Source organism: Apium graveolens, unplaced genomic scaffold (assembly GCF_009905375.1).
Source record: "Apium graveolens cultivar Ventura unplaced genomic scaffold, ASM990537v1 ctg2755, whole genome shotgun sequence".
Lineage (NCBI taxonomy): Eukaryota > Viridiplantae > Streptophyta > Magnoliopsida > Apiales > Apiaceae > Apium > Apium graveolens.
In genome coordinates, this window is record NW_027417788.1 from 69,325 (window position 1) to 90,994 (window position 21,670).

At 32.9% G+C, this 21,670-nt stretch overlaps 1 protein-coding gene across 1 annotated transcript; it reads right to left on the reverse strand.

Moving 5' to 3' along the window:
• Nucleotides 1-9,403: 9,403 nt before the first annotated feature.
• Nucleotides 9,404-11,589, reverse strand: LOC141700687 (putative Histone-lysine N-methyltransferase ATXR5). The gene is made up of 7 exons (XM_074504394.1): nucleotides 11,148-11,589; nucleotides 10,809-10,859; nucleotides 10,503-10,516; nucleotides 10,206-10,406; nucleotides 9,976-10,076; nucleotides 9,666-9,887; nucleotides 9,404-9,563 (listed from the first exon to the last, which is right to left on the reverse strand). Exons 1-7 carry the CDS (start codon nucleotides 11,587-11,589, stop codon nucleotides 9,404-9,406), a joined length of 1,191 nt encoding a protein of 396 aa, XP_074360495.1.
• Nucleotides 11,590-21,670: the final 10,081 nt, after the last annotated feature.

The following is a 21,670-nucleotide window of genomic DNA, read 5'->3' on the forward strand; positions in this document are numbered from 1 at the left end:
CCCCTGCTTAGGGTATTGATAAGATTTTAAATTGACATATCTCAAGCAGACTGTTAAAGGAACAGGTACATACCAATTTTGATGCAGAACTCTGTATCTAGTATTTCTATACCAAACTAATGTCTGCAAATCAGTTCTTGCAAGGCTAACCTCATCTGTTTTTATCACAATAGCAGCAAAACAAGATCCCTTGCTGAATATTAGAAGCAGAATACTAGCTAGAGATTGTAAAATTCTAGATAATAAAACTACTACTTGTTATTCAGAAAACCATTGCCGAGCTCTTACTTATATTCTTATAAGGTTTCTGTAGTTTGGGTAAAGATCAGCTTAATTATTCATTAAAGGGTTTAACGTGACCTAGAGGAAAAAACATGTAAACCTCATCAAGTAAATCACCATCAAGAAATGCATTTGTTGAACACACTTTAGGTGTAGCTATAGAAGATCTTTCCTTAATCATGATGAACACCTATCCTTATTAGGTAGTGCATTTGATAATGATCTTATATATCCATTTTTGCCATTAACTGCCTTATTGTGTGGAAGCTCCATTAGATTTTAAAGCATCTTGTTGCCTATCCATGACCTCTACCCCCTTACTGCGTATAATTTTCCCTTATAATCTAAGCTTCGAGTCAGTTGGAAACCTAGCATAAAAAGAAGTCTAGAGATAGCAGATATCTGAGGAAGTGACACGCACAATATTTTTTATTAAAGATGAATCAGCTGAAGAAGAACTATGAATCAGAGTTTAATCAGAAGCTTGAAAATCAGCATCGGCAATATAGGTGATCATGAGAATGTTTGTAAAAACAACACAAATACAGCAGGAAATTATTAAGAAGAAACAATAGTTGAGCTTGCTGTTATAGTGCTGGTAAATATTATTAAAGAATTATGATCTTCAAGTTCATGTACTTAAGATTCACATTAATAATTAAACAAAATGTACTATACTGAGAAGTAAGAGGATTATTAGTAGTTAGTAGTAGAAAATCAAGAACATAATAGTCTTGTCAACCAAATTTATTAGTTGACTAACTCTGCGTACAAATGCCTAAAACTAAGTCTAATGTTTCATTATTTGAATGTTATTCTCTAGAAAGGTTCATCTCCAGGAGACTGCGATCACGCTTACCTCTTTCGAAACCTTCAGTTCTACCTTTCTGATCATTCTTTTAATTTTTCTTTGAAACTTACTTTTTCGTTTTTGTATATCATATTCATATATGTATTGGATCATCCTCACATACTCAACTTGTCCTGCCGATTTAATTTGTGATTTTTCAATTTATCGCAGAGGTGATTAAAGCTCTTATTCAGCAGAATGCATCCTCTTTCCAATTTTCCAGTCTAAGGCTTAGTTAGGTGTTTGTTTCCTGTTTTATAGGATCGTGGAGTAGTAGATGAGGAGTAGGAATGTAGTCGCTATTTTCTAGGAACCAGCAACTCTTGTTTCTATTTAAGTACTTCTTGTAATCTCTTTGGCTGAATAAGAAGCTAAGTATCGTATTAAGCTCTTCAGATTTATCTACTTGTGTTAAAGAGTTCAAATATATAGTTCTATTTTTACATTTGGTATCAGAGCTCATATATTCAGAGTACTCTCGAGACAGCACTGTAAGATGGATAACGGGAAAAACAAAGGTGGATCGTTTGGGCTAACTTACCCAATGTTGGCCAAGGGAAATTACACGGCGTGGGCTTTAAAAATGAGAGTGTTTATGCAGGCCCAGGGAGTATGGAATGCGATAGAAGCGCCTGACCCCAAAGATGAGAAGAGTGACAAGATTGTCTTGGCCATGATTTATCAGGGCATACCTGAAGACATGTTATTATCCATCGCTGAAAAGAAAATAGCCAAAGAGGGGTGGGAAGCCATTAAAGTCATGTGCCAGGGAGCTGATCGTGTAAAGAAGGCCAGAGTGCAGACACTTAAGGCGGAGTTCGAGACTTTACGGATGAATGATGGTGAGCAACTTGATGACTTTTATATGAAGCTCAATGGTCTGGTGTCTACCATTCGAGCTTTAGGAGAGGAAATGCACGAATCATATGTTGTTAAGAAATTGCTTCGAGCGGTTCCGTCCAGATTTCTCCAAATAGCTTCAACAATCGAGCAGTTTGGAGATTTAGAGAAAATGACAGTTGAAGAGACCGTTGGTTCGCTTCAAGCTCATGAGGAAAGATTGAAAGGGCAGAATGAGACAGCAGGGAGTAAGTTGTTGTTGACAGAGGAGGAGTGGTCCAGGCGTGAGAAAAATGACACTAAACTTTTACTCACATGGGAGGACTGGCTAAAACGTACAGGCAACACTGATGGGACTAACAATTGGCGAGGTGGTCGTGGTTTCAAAGGCATCAGTCGAGACAAAAGCACTGTGAGGTGTTTCAATTGTAATATGCTGGGGCATTATGCTGCAGATTGCAGGAGGCCTCGTCGAGAAAGAAATCAAAAGTCTGAAGCAAATCTGGTGGAAATCAAAGATGACGAGCCTGCATTATTGCCGTCTGAGCTAGATGAAAGTAAGACACAAATGGTGTTGCTGAACGAAGAGAAAGTAATCCCGAGATTGGAGACAAACCCAATAGCGAAGAGAACGTCACAAGTATGGTACTTGGACAATGGAGCTAGTAATCATATGACCGGAGATAAAACAAAATTCTCGACGCTGGATGAAGGAATAACAGGTGAGGTAAAGTTTGGAGACGGGTCAACCGTGAATATAAAAGGGAAAGGGTCAATCACTTTTAAGTGTAAAAATGGAGAAGAAAGAATATTTGCTAATGTATTCTATATTCCATGCCTGTGCAACAATATTATAAGTCTTGGACAGATGTCGGAAGAAGGTAACAAGGTGGTAATGCATGGTGATCTATTGTGGGTTTATGAGAAAGATGGGAGGGCGTTGATGAAAGTTAAGAGGTCTGTGAATCGGCTGTATAAAATTATGCTGGAAGAGTCACCAGGTGCCTGCTTATTTATACAGAATACAAAGATGGAAGAAGAGTCATGGCTATGGCACTGTCGCCTAGGCCACGTCAATTTTAACGCAATGTCCATCATGAAGGAAAATGATATGGTTGTAGGTTTACCCAGATTGCTTCAACCTACTGAAGTATGCAAGGGATGTCTCATGGCGAAGCAAACACGGACTCCGTTTCCCTCTCAGTCAAGCTATGCATCTAGCAAATGGTTAGAGCTGGTCCACGGTGACTTATGCGGACCAATCTCTCCACCGACCCCATCTGGAAAGAGGTACTTCTTACTTTTAGTCAATGATTTCAGTCGTATGATGTGGGTTTTCTTTTTGTCAACAAAAGATGAAGCTTTTTCCCAGATCCTTCATGTGAAATGACTTTGACAACAGATCTTTGAGAGAGTTGATTTCCTCATTGGAATTTCCAGAAATGAGTAGATTGTCTACATATACTAGCACAAGGGTGATTTTTAATTCCTTCCTGTTTGTGAAGAGACTGTAATCAGTCTTTGATTGCAAGTAACCTAGCGTGATCAGATTTTGTGAGAGTTTATTGAACCAGAGTAGGGGACTTTGCTTCAAACCGTACAAAGATTTTACAAGCTTGCACACCAGTTTTTATGGTGTAGAAGCTTGATGTATAGGACATTTCATATACACAGTCTCAAGAAGGTCACCGTGTAGAAAAGCATTTGTGACGTCCATCTGAATAGCAATCCAGTCGTTCATTGCAGCCATATCTAGTAATGTTCTAACTATAGTAAGCTTAATTGAATGTTCATCGAGCTCTATGCCTCTCAACTGTCCCGTCTGGATTAAATTTAGTTTTGAACAACCATTTGCACCCAATGGCTTTCTTGTTTGGTGGTAGTGTAGTGACTTCCCACATTCCATTGTCCTCCTGAGCTGACAACTCTCTGTTCATAGCGTCTACCTAATGTGCTTCTTGCACTGCTTAATTGAATGTTACAGGATCATTGTTGTTGGATAGAGATGCCAAGAAATAATTAAATTGAGGATTGACAACTTGATCAGCAACATACGATATGTTGGCATTTGGTAGTGCTGTATGAACAAAGTTTTCCAACCAAGCAGGTGTTTTTGTGACTCTCGTAGATCTTCTTAACACTGGGGAGTCCTGAGATGTTTCCTCATTGTCACATATCTGGTGCTTCATCTGTCTCAGTGACAAATATGTCATCATCACTAGTATCTTTCAATTTAGGCAGTTGTGGCATTATACAAGGAACAGGGTGAACATATGTTTGGGGTGAGGTAGGATTTAAGGGAAACACAGTCTCGTGAAATATGGCATCTCGAGTAACAAACATCTGCATATTTGTCAAGTTCAGTAATTTGTAGCCTTTCGGGTTAGGAGGGTATCCAATTATCACACAAGGTACTGATCTCGGTTCAAATTTATCATGAGTTTGGCTTGGGTTAGACGCAAGTATCAAACAACCAAAGGCTCTCAAATTGTTAAATGACGTAGGCTCTTTGTGAAGTATTTCATATGGGATTTTGTTATTTAAGGCTTGTGTGGGTAGTCTGTTTATTAGGTAAGTGGCAGTCATCACAAACTCTCCCCAGTAGGACAAAGAAAGTCCACATTGAAATTTCAAACATCTTGCAATCTCTAGAATTTGCATGTGCTTTCTCTCAACCTTGGCATTTTGCTAGGGTCGATTTACACAAGATTTTTGATGAATAATTCCATAAATTTTGTAAAATTGAGTGCAAGTAACATCTGCAAATTCAGGTGCATTATCTGAACGAATAGAGTTAATAGCAGCAGCAAATTGAGTACGAACATACTTGTAAAAGCTATTATAATAATAAAACTATTCAATAATATAGTATTAGTATATATGTTAATATGTATGTATTAATGTATGTACACATGCATATATACACAATCACTATATGATAATGATAATGAGCTATAGATAAATATGCATGTTAAATACATACCAAATAATAAATTCTTATAAATGAGTTATAAGATGAAATAAATATGACATAGATAATAATGTAAGTATTAATAAATATTAATGAAATTAACAATGATTTAATTATATTATATAATAATATGTTATAAATTAGTGATCAGATGAAATAAATATGACATAGATAATAATGTAAGTATTAATAAATATTAATAAAATTATAAATGAGTAAATTATGTTATATAATAATGAGGTAGATATAAATATAATTATTAATTATGAAGTAATAAATGATTATTAATAATTGAAATAAATATTTTATAAATATATATTAGAGTATTCATAATTAAATTTGTTCGTTGAACTCCAATATTATTATTTAATATAAATAATAGATGAACACAAATTGATCTTTAAATAGAAGCTCGTGTGTAGAATTCTTAATACTTTATCACTTTAGTGTCAATCCCTACCCTCTTTTACAGTAACACCACCAGTCTTCTATAGTTTTTTTAAAAATTTAAATTTGATTATAAGCTCATTTTGTAAATATAAATTGTGTTATTATAATGAATTTTAAATTATATTTTCTTTTATGCTATAATATTTTCAAGCTAATAACTATTAAATTTGTAAACATATTAAAATTAGGTAGAAAATTTTTTTTAAAAAAACATGAACCAATAAACGGTTAACCGAACCAAAAACATTATTTCGGAAAAATGAGCACAAACCGACATGCACACTCGTACTTTTCACTTTTTATTATCCTAACATGTTTTTAACCCGGAAATCCAGCATATCTAAACGAGGTAATTCTTTAGACAGCATGATATATTCTCCGTGTCAAGTATTAGTTTGACTAGTACTACTAACTAGTATTCACTACTATATTGGTGTCTCAACTTATTTTAAAAAATTTATCATCGATCCAACCATATGGATGTCAAAATAAATATATTTTAGTAATATAACCAAAGTTTCAGATCAAGATAACTTTATTCGGTTTGTTATTTTAACAATCAAGCATTAGTTTGACTACCACCGCTAACTAGTTTTTAGTCATGAATTGGTGTTTTAATTTTTTTAAAAATATCTTTAATCTATCCAACCATATGGATGTCAAGATATATATATTTTAGTTATATAACCAAAGTTTCGAAAAAAATTATTTGATAAGTTATTTTTACAGTCAAATAGCGGTTGGTCTGAATTTTTTCTGTTCGACTCGACCCATTTATGTTCGCGAACAAGCTCGTATTCGGTCCTAATTTTTTTCATCATGTACCTCCCACACTTTATAAGTTTCCAAAAAACCATCCATAAGGAAATGATTTCTCACTCCATCAAACTTGAAAAAATTACCATTTTCACATGTATTACATGGGCGCCTTATTTTTTCTCCCTTAATTCAATGTACACTAACAAATTCAATAAATGCATCGACACATTTCCTATATTCATCATTTGATGATATAAATCGATTTTCTGAACATCGAGAAATCCAATCCCAATTAAGCATGGACGACATCTACATATACATATTTTTTGGTCTAATCAATTCACAAACATAAGATTATTACTCGTACAAAATTTTAGTACACGTAAAAAATTTATTATACATACAAATATACTCATCGTCTACCAATTTCACAGACACATTCATTACACACATAATTATAATACACACAAATACAAATATACTCATCAACTAATTACACGTAAACATTTATTACACAAACATACATAAGTTTATTACACACACAAATTTATTACACCTACACATAAATATATTACACATAAATACAAAGAAATTTACAATTACATGGACAAAATAAACTTACAATTCCAAATCTTCAGGTTCGTCAACAAATTTGATAATTCATAAAATACAAGATCTACATACACACAAATATATATATATATATAACATATATATATATATGTCTGTGTGTGTGTAAATAGCTTAAAATTATACAAAAAATGACGTCAAGAAGTACTATGAGCAAAAATAACTGAAAAACCTCCAAAGCAACCCCATTGGTCACTTTCCGAACTTTCATGTGATTAAAATATTATATCTCACACCAATCAATCAAATAGGTTGGTTGAAAAATTTAATATGTCTAATTGCAATCATGTTTGGTCCTAAAGTTGGTCGCAATAGATAAATATTACCGACTGTTGCCTCATTCGGTAAATTTGTCTGTGTAATTACCGACGAATGTGGTTGGTATAGAGTCAGATGATAAGTTAGATTAAAAAATAGAAATGACTGGCTGATATCGGCCGTATTGTATGAGTTCGATCGATATATAATGAATATGGTCATTGTTCGCATAAATCCCAAGAAAAGCCACAATCGGTCATGATTAAGTAGATCAGTCGTAATAGTTGGTCGGTATTGGTTATATCATGTCTTAAAAATTTGCCCGATAGTTTTAAAGCTATCAGGAAATTTTTTTAATTTCAAATAAAAAATCAATAATTAAATCCACTGTTCATCATTTACAATCCAAAAAAATTTAAATCGCAGTTCATACCTACACCGAATAAATTACCATAATTAAAACAAAAAACAAACAACATTCAACATTCTCTAATATGGCTGTAAGTCATCTTAAAATACTCGATCACCTTCAATTGCTCTTCAAATTCCTCCATCGTGATCCCACACTTCTCCATCTCATAAATTAGTTAATTTTCGATCTTCTTCTCCTACATCTTTTGTTCAAGCTTCGATAAGTTTTCCTTCGCTTCAGTGAGTTACCAGACGACTTTCCTGTAGAAACGATCTTTCGCATCCATGCCTACATTTATAAAAAATACAAACAAAATATGTTAGATCATATATATACTCCATATTCATACATAAAGACATGCGCGCATGAACACACACGCTTATAACCATCATCAATATATATATATGTGTGTGTATGTAATATACCTCAAGATTAACTTATCAATTTTGAAAAAAAAATCAAAAGATGATATAAACTATAAGTAAATAGATCATATGCATGAATATATAACCATAATCGGTCAAAAAACATAAATATTTCATTTTCTCATAAATGCAGAGAAAATTAGAGATCATCTTTTTCACCCGAGAAAAACCGACCAACACCCGATTGGTATACTGGTCGAAGTTAGCTGATGTGTAGATCAATTTAACGGTTATTCAACAAGGTTTGACTTTTACATTTATCGACCGAACAACATTCAATTTACTTGATCAGAATTTTGTTTGATCTAGACACCACACGAGCAAGAGTAAAAAATATTTGACAATCTTTGACCGTGGTCAGAATAAGCGGTCGGTAATACACATATACTGATCGCCGATATTTCTGCACGATCATTTCTTGTCATTATTTTGAGTTGGTCGAAATAAGCTGGTCAAAAAAAGCCATATTTCTTGTATTGTGTGTTTCTTGTAGTGTGATATCTTCCCTAACTAGTACATATCACTTACTTTTTACTTTTTGATAGCTTCATTTCTCTCTCTCCCAATTCATAAGTAAATTTGATTATTAAAAAATAAGTTAGGACGTAGGAAACGAGATATTGCTTGGAATGAGACAAGTTTTGTATCTTAGAGGACTATATATATATATATATATATTCTATATAAAGTTTTAGAAATTTGTTGAAGTTGCTCTTTATTATAATAAAATTTGATTAGTAATTTTCTTGGAAGTTATAGGCAGGTGCTACACCAATGGACTATGAAAACTACATGAAAACTTATCATTGTTAGACTGTAATATAAATTCATTTTTATTAGGCCTTCTAATTTTAACACTTTATAGTTTTAAAATGAGTTCTTTACTTAATATGGTATCAAACTTATAAAGGAGCTCACAAAGTTTGATTCAGTGTCAAATTTATCACTTATTTAATACAATATGAAATATGTTAAGTACTTTTGTGAGTAAACTTGCCCCTGTGCATAAAACTGATCTTCAAAAATTTGTAACAAGAATATATATATAAATATATAAACTTGCAAGAGGAAGGAACATAATTCTATGTTTGGAGAAAACAAATTTATAGAAGTTGATTAGAATGTGAGATTTAGGGGTTAAAGAATAAAATTAGAATTTTTCTAAAAAATAATTTCTTGTTCTTTCTTCATGGTTGTGAAAAAGGAAACTGTGGATTAGCTCCCGGATGTAGGTTACATGTGTGTAATGCTGGAGAGGTTGTGGCACTTTCTTAATGCTTTATATGTGACTTATACAATACCGTGGTTTCAAAATATATTATGTAATCTCTTAATTTAGTTGTTATAAATTTATTCTATTTATTGCGGAAACTAAAATTTGTAGCTATTATAAGTCATTAATCTGAAACTACATATCAACAACTACATGTATTATAAGTCATTTAGCCTTACTAAAATATATAACAAAATAACAAATATGAAGAATGAGTACATTGGTAAAAAAATGTTCATTCCTAGGATGCCTCCTAAATAAAATGTTGTGTATCATATCCATTATCTTGTCCATTATAATCGAAACAAAGTCGTTCTCCCTTTTTTATATTACGAAGAGCGATAAGATAAACATGACATTTACCACGAACATTGTACCTCACAGATTTGAGGTTTTTCTTCTTTCTTCCCTCCCTGTATTTTTACAGCACTAGTCAATATTTTGGTATGGGTATCCATATTTTTTAGACAACGAAAAATATAGAATTAAAGGGTATGAACCACATAAATACTTACGCAGAATGGTTGTTAATGCCACTGATGAAGCCAGCTATATTTCCCCGCTTGTCCGGGCAAATAAAGAGACCATCTTCTTCTTCTGAGTCTCTGTAAGTAAGGAGGGTCATAAAGCTATCAAAATTCTCATCATCTCTCCGATTCCTGACAAAATCTACATCTCCTGTATACTCAGCAAGAAAAGTCATGGCTTTGATTGGACCATCTGCTTCAACTTTGTACCTGGAAATGCAAAAATGCATAATTAATATACATTCTATCTGTATAATTAATAACAAAACCCAATTAATCTATCAAATATGTTTTATACCCTTCCACTTCATCAAAAACAACTTTAAGAGGAGGACATTTTCCTCCTTTCATCATTGCTTTACATTTCTTTATTGTTATGTAATCTTCGGTAGATAGTTCCTAACCAAATAAGAAATATAACATTAAATACAATGTGCATTCAATTAAGATAAATTCGAAAAGAAAAGAACATTACTTAACAAAGGAAACGAGTTGTGCTCCTATAATTAAAATTTAAAATGTATATACCTGGATGTCATCTGCCTCATACTTGGATTGATTAGCAGATTTAGGAGCCATGTCATGTGAGTATGTCAGTTTATCACTAAATGCTACGTTCTTACTCTGCAGAGCAAAACGTAGAGAATCCATTTGTCTGTTCCTACTCTCAACATCATTTGCTGGAACGTACGGAAGAAATTTTGTAGATTTTTTTGGCAAACGTTTAGCCTTTTTTGAGGAAGTAAAATATCAACAATATATAAGATAGCTATCAAAATATGAGGTCATGACAATAATGCATAATACAACTAAGTAAATTAGCACATCTTTAGTTGTACCTAGTTAGTTTAAATGATGTACACAACTTTGAGAGATAGGCCCCTACCTGCTGCAAAGAAGTTAGGGGGATTTATGGTCTGTTTTTGCTTTTGACAATATTAGTACTAATAAAACAATATGCTATTGATAAAATACAAAATTATGTCACATAATATGGAAATTAGCAAAATTAAAATTAAAATTAAAACACTTCATGTACTAAATAACAATAAAAATAGATTAACAACATATATATATGTACACAATTCCAAAAATGATCAATAACTTGATTTAAAAATAATAAAATCTTACCTTCGGGTGAAATGTATTTTGCTATAATCCCAAAATACCTCTTCCTTGATTCTGCAATATAATCAAATCAAATTTAAAAAGAAATCCAAATTGTAAAATTAAATAAAAAAAATTTCAGGACCACATTTTTCCTATTTACCTTACTTTGATTTTTAAAGTTACACAAGTTCTACAACCAGTGGATTATTAACAATTGTAACAATTGTAATCTCAAATCAACACTTAGGTCACAACAATTATTACTAACTTGTATTTCAGATCCGTGCCACTAAAACTTAGATATTAATTTTATTAGGACGCGCACAAACATACAATGTAATGAAGTAGAGTGACAGATACCTTCTGGGTGCTTACTGCGGCAACCATCACAATACCAGTTTTCAGGGGGAATTTCAAGAACAGCCGGTCTCAGACACTTCATATGAAACCCATTATCACAATCATCACATATCAATATTTGGTCCTCTTTGTCCCCAAATCCACATATCTTACATGTGAGCTCATTGTAATAAATATGTGGAGCCACAACAACTATGGTTGCCTTCAGGAGATCTTCTATATATTTCTCTTTTGGGTGGACTGGGGGGCGGGAGATGTTGGGAAGATGGGGCCGAGAATCGACTGGTATATTAACTTGTTTTGTGGCCTGATATAAATCGGCCAGTGACCTAAACTTGTGCACACGCGGGACCTTCTTAGGTGGAAACTGTGGGAGGTGGTTGGGTTGAGAATGTGGGGGGTAGTTGGGTTGGGAAGCTATAGGTGTGTTGAATGAAGACATCTTCAGATCTGTTGTAAAATGTCTGAGCTTGTGTTTTGTAATTGGGGATTTTTGTAATTGAAGATGTTGATCGGGAGAGGGCTTGTGAAAAGGGATTTATAGATACAATACAGGGCAGAGTTTTCTAGGGGCTCTAGGGGCTGAGTTTTCTAGGAGCGGAGTTTTCTAGGAGGGGAGTTTTCTAGGGTTTAGAGGTTATCAATATAGCCGTTACCAATATAGCTGTTATCAATATATATTTCAGTAATATATACATTATTTTTTTTTCAACATATATCATTGTAGTTTTAATAATAATTCTACAATATTTTGTAATACTTGATAATATTAAATATATTTTGTCAATTATTATTTTAATTGAATTGTTATTCCAAAAAATGATATGTGTGAAGCAAATTTATCATTTATTCTATCATTTTTATTTCTTCCTTAAAGATCAAATTTAGCAATCTCAATACACAATATGCACACCCTCTATATATCATCATAAATTTACCTGTTTCAAAAAATTAACTATTTTCAAGTAAATAATATTTAATTTAGTAGGTGAAGGTACGAGTTTTTTTTCTCAAAAAGTCTTTTTTTCCAAGAGAGAAATGATGTAAAATTTAAACTCCAATTCACATTTAAATTACAATATTACCAATAATAAAACAAAGTCAACAATTTCATTATTGAAAAATCAAAGGTAAATATTTAATTAAGTTATCAAAAGAATAAAATTATGAAAGTGAGCTTATTTACCAACTTCAATCCCCCAAATAAAAAGTGGTCACTGTGTTTTTTGAATTTTTTTGGATTATTTTAAGATATGTAAGTTCTTTATTCAAAAGTCTTAGAATTCTTAATTCCTTCATTTCATTGACAACTTGCATGCAATTTTTTTAGAAATACTTCATTGATCCATTGAGAAAACATTAAACTAAAATCAAATTCGGCTAAAAAAAAGTAAAATCGAGCTAGTAGGTGAGTTAAAGAAAAGCAAAAAAATTGGCCTATAAAAGTAGCATGAAAGAAATGTTGTTTGATCATAATATTGCAAGTAGCAATTTAACATGAATTTCTCCGTGGCACATTGTCCACTATTCCAATGTACCTGTTACATTTCCTACACCACTTACCCCCATCATAGGAATGTGCTTTATAAGATGTATCTTTAATGATAATCTCATCCCATCATCTCCCCTTTATGATATAATGTACAAGATCCATAAAAATTGCTATGAATCAATATACTACAAGAAAAATGTCCATAGACGTCGATTTTCGGCGATGTCTATGTTGTTTTGCAACAGATATTGATGTCGGTGATGTCTATTGTAGACATCGGCCATACACCGATGTCTTTCAGCCCATTAGACATATATTTCCTTCAAAACAGTGATGTCTATCAATTTTTAGACTTCGATTTCAACACAGAGAAACTAATGTATATTGTACTTTTTGACATCATTTTTAACACAACAAAAGTGATGTATATTTTATTCTTTTATATAAGCTTTTTCACAGTAAAAATGATGTATATTGAATTATTAGACAACCATTTTGTTACAAGAAAATTGATGCATTTACAAAATTAAAAACCTTGGAGTCATAAAATATATGTCCATTGCACAATTTAGAAAATACATTCAACTAATTATCATTCAACCAATACATCTATCATCATCAGTACACTCTAGCGTAGGACATATAATACAAGTTGTAAGAAAACTAAGAATCCAAATTTTTAAGCTGGTACGTCGTTTGGGACGAAACATGTGTAGCAGCTATGCAATATCCTCTGCCTTGTGTAGGAAGGATCCCAGTTCTGATAATAATTCAAAAAATCAACCAGCATCTCTATATTTGGTGTATCCCAACTTAAACCGTGGCCAGCGTCTATAAATGAAAACCACAAAACTTGGTACTATGTAACACCACATCAAAGGCATTTAAGATGTACATATTTTACACAATAGAATGACACAGTATCAAAGTTTTAAAGAATATCTAAAAGCTTGTACCTGATACACTACAACAAATCTGGCCATTTACGACGGTTTTTTTGAACTGAAATCGTCATAATTGAGCCATTTATAAAGGAAAAAATCGTCATTTTTGGTCGAGTAGTAAGTTCGTTTTTTCGTCACAAGATAAAATCGCGTCGCAAGTTAGGAAGTAGGGGACCACATAATCAATACGACGAAAAATAACGTCGTAAGTTATGTACTTCCGACGGAAAAAACGTCGGATATTACTTTATGGAACCCACTTTTAATAAGATAAAACATAATTTTATGACAGAAAAATGCGTCGTAAGTTAGAAATTTCTGACAGAAAAAACGTCATATTTTAGGAATTAGGGACTATTTACGACGAAATATGTGATGAACAACCGTCGTAAGTTTGTATTTCCAGGTTTAAAAAAACCTAGCCGGATTCCAGGCACTTTCCGGCAACCCCAATTCAACAATTTGATAGATTTCTTCAACATCTAATTTTATTAATAGATAGATTTCTTCAAAAGGTGGACTAACGACTAGAGACTATGTTTAGTTTCCATTATTTCCTTCAATAGTAGTAGGTAAAAATCAACTAGTATAAATGACATGAAAAGTAACAAGCCAGATTATATAGATACGACCATGATATTAAAAATAAAAAATAACCAATTAACCAATATAAGAATGAATATGCATATTGAATATATACCACAAAGCGTACTGGAATATTCTTTTTATCTTGAATTATGGACTGTAATAAAATAATTGCTTCATCTAGCATCTGTACATCACCATAATGCAACTTTGTTAATAGACTTTGTGTGTTTCCTTTCTCCTCAGATTTCCTTATAATTGGGACAACCTGCCTCTTCCTGATTTAAACATTCCAATCTATGTCAAACCAAGAAAGACAAAGAAAAGAGCAGTCAAGATGGTCAAGTCTGTCAAACTTCAATTCAAGTCAGTGACCAAACCCAAACCCATTGTCAACAAGGGAGATCAACTCTTCATTTGTGACATTAAAGAATTCTCAGACATAAATCTTTATCTGGATGAGCTAGAAAAAGTTAGAGTTATTGATGCTTACAAACATCTTCCAGAAAGATTAGTCTTTAGGTACAAGGGTGGAAGAGAGATGACTTGGCCACTTCACAGAATTCTCAATGAAGGTTATTCTGTTTTGGTGAAGATTTTCTCCTCAGTAAAGAAGAATTTTGGATTTAACATTGTTGCCAAGAAAATGGTACTGAACAAAATTGAGGAGATAATGAACAACAGAAGAAATCCAAATGCACTACAAAGAGTATTAACCATTCCTTTTACTGGAGATAGGGTACATTTGAGGCCATATTGGATAATGGAGTTCAAGGATGAAAAATACATCAGAAGATTCTTCAAATTTGAAGATCAAATAAAACATTCTAGCAATGAAACTCTCAAGGAGATACAAGAAAAGTTGGATCAGTCAAATGAGGATGAATTTGAATTCTACAGGCAACTCCAACACCAGATTGAAGAAAATAATGTGAAATTGAGAAAGAAGTTCAGACAATCAAGGAAATAAGCTAAATTTGCTAAATCTAGAGGAGCACCTTGAAAATGACCTGTGAAATTTTCTACAAACCTTCCTCTCTGTGTTTATCAAAAAATTGCAGCACTTGTTAATTTTATCTACTAGAAATCTGTCTGTATTCATAGGGTGTTTTGTTATTATCAAGTTTCTCTTAATTTATGGCTACAATTCCAGTAGACATAAATTGGGGGAGATTGTTAGAAATATGTAGTGCACTTGATGATATGTTGAACAAAACACTTAGTAGATTTAATTCAGTGAATTTGTAGCCTTCATCGGATGATCACTTTAACATCCGTTAAAAGGGTAACTTATGTTACAATAAGATTAGAAGCATATTTCTGCAGCCTATTTACAGGTTTTAGAGAATAAAGAAGCATTTTCATCATGTTAAACTGAAGTTATTCAAAGATGTTGGATGGAGAAATAAAGTAGCATGAAATTAGACTAGGGACATTTTGTCTTATTTTTTTATCTTTTTGTCATATATCCTAGTGATATATAAACCAAGTGTAGCAAGTTGAATTGTATCCAAGTTATTAAGCAATTACCAGAGAAATAGATAAAGCTACATCTGTAAAGAATTTCTCTGTTCTTTGTAAGTTCAACTTGTAAGCAGCTGTGTGTAAACATTGCATCACAGAGTTCTCATATTAATATATATCTCTGGTGGAAAAGTTCAATCCACCAGAAAGTTTTGAAAGACTTGTATTTAATTACTTTGTGTTTTGATTTCATCCATACTTTCAGTCCGCACCATAGCCAAATCAAACACATTTATATATTCACAGTAAAACTGTTCTTAAAATTGAAAAAGTAGCCAGAATTACATTCAACCCCCCTTTCTCTAATTCTTTGCTAGATTGTTAGGGAATAACAATTGGTATCAGAGTAAGCTCTTGAAGAACAAAGAGTTTAAAGATCACAACAACTAACAAGATGAGCAGAAAGGATGTTGGAGTAAAAATTCCATTTCTGGATAAAGACACCCATCACCATTAGAAGGTGAAGATGCATCTGCATCTACTCTCTCAAGATTAAGAATATGTGGACTGCATTGAGAAAGACCCACATGTCCCTATGATAGCTACGATAGTAAATAAGCCATCCATCCCAAAGCCTAGAGCAGAATGGTCTGATCCAGATATTAAACAAGTTCATAAGGATAAGAAGGTCATGAATATTTTGTTTAATGGTGTTGATGGTGACATGTTTGACAACATCATAAACTGCAAAACTGCTACAGAGGTCTCGGATACTATTCAGGTCATATGTGATAGAACTGAGCAAGTAAGGAAAAATAAAATGCAACTGTTAATTCAGCAATATGAGCATTTTCATAGTGAAGAAAGTGAGTCACTCACTAACATTTTCAGTAGATTTCAAAAACTGCTGAATGCTCTAAAGTTGTATGGAAGAGTCCATTAAACAAAGGACTCAAACTCAAATTCCTCAGATCTGTACCAAAGAAATGGAAATGTATGTCAATCTTAGTAAGAAACTCTCAAGATTACAAGGAATTCACCTTGGATAGACTGTATGGGATTCTAAAAAGTTTAACAATTAAAATTTGGAAAAAAAATAATTTTAAATTTAATTTTACTTTAAAATAATTTTTGATAAGTGTGATTTTATTATGAATCCTACTGTAAAATTACTCTAAACTCTTTAATTAAAGTTCAATGATTTTTTAAATTAAAAAATTGTGCAACTTTGATTTAATTTTGGTAATTAAAATTTGTAATTATATATAATAAAAATAAAATAAATCTATTTCTGGTTGATTTTTGATTGGAAATTAAAAAATTAATCTTTGATAATTTTAAAACTACTATCCTCCCAGTGATCAAAATTTAATCGATTTAACTACACAATCTTGTATGAATTTTATAAATTAATCAATGAGATTGGGAATATTTAAAATATTTTTTTTAAAAAAAAAAAGAAGAAAAGAGAGCTTCTTTATGATTTTTTTTTATTTAATAAAATAAATTAAATATAATTACTTGAATTTCGTTAATATAATGGATTCATATAATTATATTTCATCTATGTCTACAATATATATGATATTTAAAATAAAAATAATAAAATAATAATCATTTTAACAAACAAGAATTGTACTAGTTACAGGGTAGTAAAGTATAACGAGTGCATCTATCTTTTAATATGTGATTAAAAATGCTTTAAAATATAAAAACAGTTGACTAGTGACCGGATATTGTTAAATTATGAGTCACTTATAGAGTAAAGTTGCATGGAGTTCACCTTATAAAGTCCATCTATGTTCTGCAAATAAAATATTATCTAAAACCTGTTATCTTGCAAAACATGTTTCACAAATATCATTACTTCAATAAAATCATGCAAATCTCATATATTTACAAGTACAATATGTATATTCTGGAACATGAACATTTATTTTGTGCAAAGTAAACATGTTTTGTAGAATAATATATTTTGCTACGTTAGACTTGTAAAATATGTGCAATCTGCAAGATTTTCAATAAAATTGTGATATTTGTAGAATATCATTGGAAAAATGATATGTTTTGCAACAATTTAAGCTACATTTTAGTTGCACAAGGACTCCACGGACTCCAATGAAACACTGGACTCCATAGAACCTAATATATTATTTATTTTAATCAAGGCCGACTTAAGAAAAAATTAACATCTGTTATCGCGAATCAAGGCACATAATATTTAAATGTACTTGTGATTCTAATTGCACACAATGCAATTGCAACATTAAGTACGAAAAAGAAGATGAAGCCAACATGAAGGAAAAAGACAACGAAGAAGAAGCCAAAGACAACACTTGTACTTGCAATTGCCACTAGTCTTGCCATTTTCACTGTATTAGAAAGAATTATAATCCGTGGATAGTGTACATTTATGCTGTTGGTGCAATGGTAGCAATGGTTGTTGATGCCTGGGACGATGATGCGCCACCAGTCCACACTATAGGAACTTTGTTCTGTTGTTTCCAGGTCAAATGCAAATCTAGTTTGAACAATTTTTTTAGTAAGCAGGTGGGTGTCCCAGGGACACTAGTTCTAGTTTACGCGCACCTTGACTAATCTTGGAGAGAGATAGTTTGTAAAATATTTAATAATTATGTATGCTTGCTTTTCTATGTGCTTTGCTCATAAAATAATAATTATGATTGCTTTTAATCCTCGAGAGGGATAGCTTGTAAAATATTTGATAATGATATGTATGCTTGTTTTTCTATGTGCTTTGCTGATCAGGTTGGAGTTTCAGACAAAGAACGAGTATTGCAAAGGAAGCTTAACCATATAGCTGAAGTTGCAGATACATCCTCCTTAAACGGTCTTAACTACGTATTACAAGGTGCACATGCTCTTTGTAACTTTTAATTTTTTGATCCTCGGGTTACTTGCGTATTGTCAATGAGGATGCATATAACATATTCATGGAAAATTGATACTATTAGAAAAAAATAGAATATATGAATAGAAAATGTTTCTAATGACTTATGGTTAGTTGCATCTATCTATATATTAGAAAGAACTTGTGTTACTATCTAAGGCGCTTGCAATTTAATCTGTTACGACTAATAGAAAATATTTTCTTGCCCCCCCTGCTTAGGGTATTGATAAGATTTTAAATTGACATATCTCAAGCAGACTGTTAAAGGAACAGGTACATACCAATTTTGATGCAGAACTCTGTATCTAGTATTTCTATACCAAACTAATGTCTGCAAATCAGTTCTTGCAAGGCTAACCTCATCTGTTTTTATCACAATAGCAGCAAAACAAGATCCCTTGCTGAATATTAGAAGCAGAATACTGGCTAGAGATTGTAAAATTCTAGATAATAAAACTACTACTTGTTATTCAGAAAACCATTGCCGAGCTCTTACTTATATTCTTATAAGGTTTCTGTAGTTTGGGTAAAAGATCAGCGTAATTATTCATTAAAGGGTTTAACGTGACCTAGAGGAAAAAACATGTAAACCTCATCAAGTAAATCACCATCAAGAAATGCATTTGTTGAACACACTTTAGGTGTAGCTATAGAAGATCTTTCCTTAATCATGATGAACACCTATCCTTATTAGGTAGTGCATTTGATAATGATCTTATATATCCATTTTTGCCATTAACTGCCTTATTGTGTGGAAGCTCCATTAGATTTTAAAGCATCTTGTTGCCTATCCATGACCTCTACCCCCTTACTGCGTATAATTTTCCCTAATAATCTAAGCTTCGAGTCAGTTGGAAACCTAGCATAAAAAGAAGTCTAGAAATAGCAGATATCTTCAAGTTCATGTACTTAAGATTCACATTAATAATTAAACAAAATGTACTATACTGAGAAGTAAGAGGATTATTAGTACTTAGTAGTAGAAAATCAAGAACATAATAGTCTTGTCAACCAAATTTATTAGTTGACTAACTCTGCGTACAAATGCCTAAAACTAAGTCTAATGTTTCATTATTTGAATGTTATTCTCTAGAAAGGTTCATCTCGAGGAGACTGCGATCACGCTTACCTCTTTCGAAACCTACAGTTCTACCTTTCTGATCATTCTTTTAATTTTTCTTTGAAACTTACTTTTTCGTTTTTGTATATCATATTCATATATGTATTGGATCATCCTCACATACTCAACTTGTCCTGCCGATTTAATTTGTGATTTTTCAATTTATCGCAGAGGTGATTAAAGCTCTTATTCAGCAGAATGCATCCTCTTTCCAATTTTCCAGTCTATCTGTAAGTCAATTTGTATCTTCTTATCAATATATATAGTTTGTCAGTCGTTACACCAGGTATGCCCGCATAAACAAAATAATAACAATAAAACTTTGTATTAAACATAACAATAACTATTTGTTGGTTTTAATTTAAATTTGGTTTTCGTATTTTGAAGTTTGTATTTAAATAAATCAGCTGTTAAGTCAGGACTGCAGCTAAGGCTTAGTTAGGTGTTTGTTTCCTGTTTTATAGGATCGTGGAGTAGTAGATGAGGAGTAGGAATGTAGTCGCTATTTTCTAGGAACCAGCAACTCTTGTTTCTATTTAAGTACTTCTTGTAATCTCTTTGGCTGAATAAGAAGCTAAGTATCGTATTAAGCTCTTCAGATTTATCTACTTGTGTTAAAGAGTTCAAATATATAGTTCTGTTTTTACATTTGGTATCAGAGCTCATATATTCAGAGTACTCTCGAGACAGCACTGTAAGATGGATAACGGGAAAAACAAAGGTGGATCGTTTGGGCTAACTTACCCAATGCTGGCCAAGGGAAATTACACGGCGTGGGCTTTAAAAATGAGAGTGTTTATGCAGGCCCAGGGAGTATGGAATGCGATAGAAGCGCCTGACCCCAAAGATGAGAAGAGTGACAAGATTGCCTTGGCCATGATTTATCAGGGCATACCTGAAGACATGTTATTATCCATCGCTGAAAAGAAAACAGCCAAAGAGGGGTGGGAAGCCATTAAAGTCATGTGCCAGGGAGCTGATCGTGTAAAGAAGGCCAGAGTGCAGACACTTAAGGCGGAGTTCGAGACTTTACGGATGAATGATGGTGAGCAACTTGATGACTTTTATATGAAGCTCAATGGTCTGGTGTCTACCATTCGAGCTTTAGGAGAGGAAATGCACGAATCATATGTTGTTAAGAAATTGCTTCGAGCGGTTCCGTCCAGATTTCTCCAAATAGCTTCAACAATCGAGCAGTTTGGAGATTTAGAGAAAATGACAGTTGAAGAGACCGTTGGTTCGCTTCAAGCTCATGAGGAAAGATTGAAAGGGCAGAATGAGACAGCAGGGAGTAAGTTGTTGTTGACAGAGGAGGAGTGGTCCAGGCGTGAGAAAAATGACACTAAACTTTTACTCACACGGGAGGACTGGCTAAAACGTACAGGCAACACTGATGGGACTAGCAATTGGCGAGGTGGTCGTGGTTTCAAAGGCATGAGTCGAGACAAAAGCACTGTGAGGTGTTTCAATTGTAATATGCTGGGGCATTATGCTGCAGATTGCAGGAGGCCTCGTCGAGAAAGAAATCAAAAGTCTGAAGCAAATCTGGTGGAAATCAAAGATGACAAGCCTGCATTATTACTGTCTGAGCTAGATGAAAGTAAGACACAAATGGTGTTGCTGAACGCGGAGAAAGTAATCCCGAGATTGGAGACAAACCCAATAGCGAAGAGAACGTCACAAATATCGTACTTGGACAATGGAGCTAGTAATCATATGACCGGAGATAAAACAAAATTCTCGACGCTGGATGAAGGAATAACAGGTGAGGTAAAGTTTGGAGACGGGTCAACCGTGAATATAAAAGGGAAAGGGTCAATCACTTTTAAGTGTAAAAATGGAGAAGAAAGAATATTTGCTAATGTATTCTATATTCCATGCATGTGCAACAATATTATAAGTCTTGGACAGATGTCGGAAGAAGGTAACAAGGTGGTAATGCATGGTGATCTATTGTGGGTTTATGAGAAAGATGGGAGGGCGTTGATGAAAGTTAAGAGGTCTGTG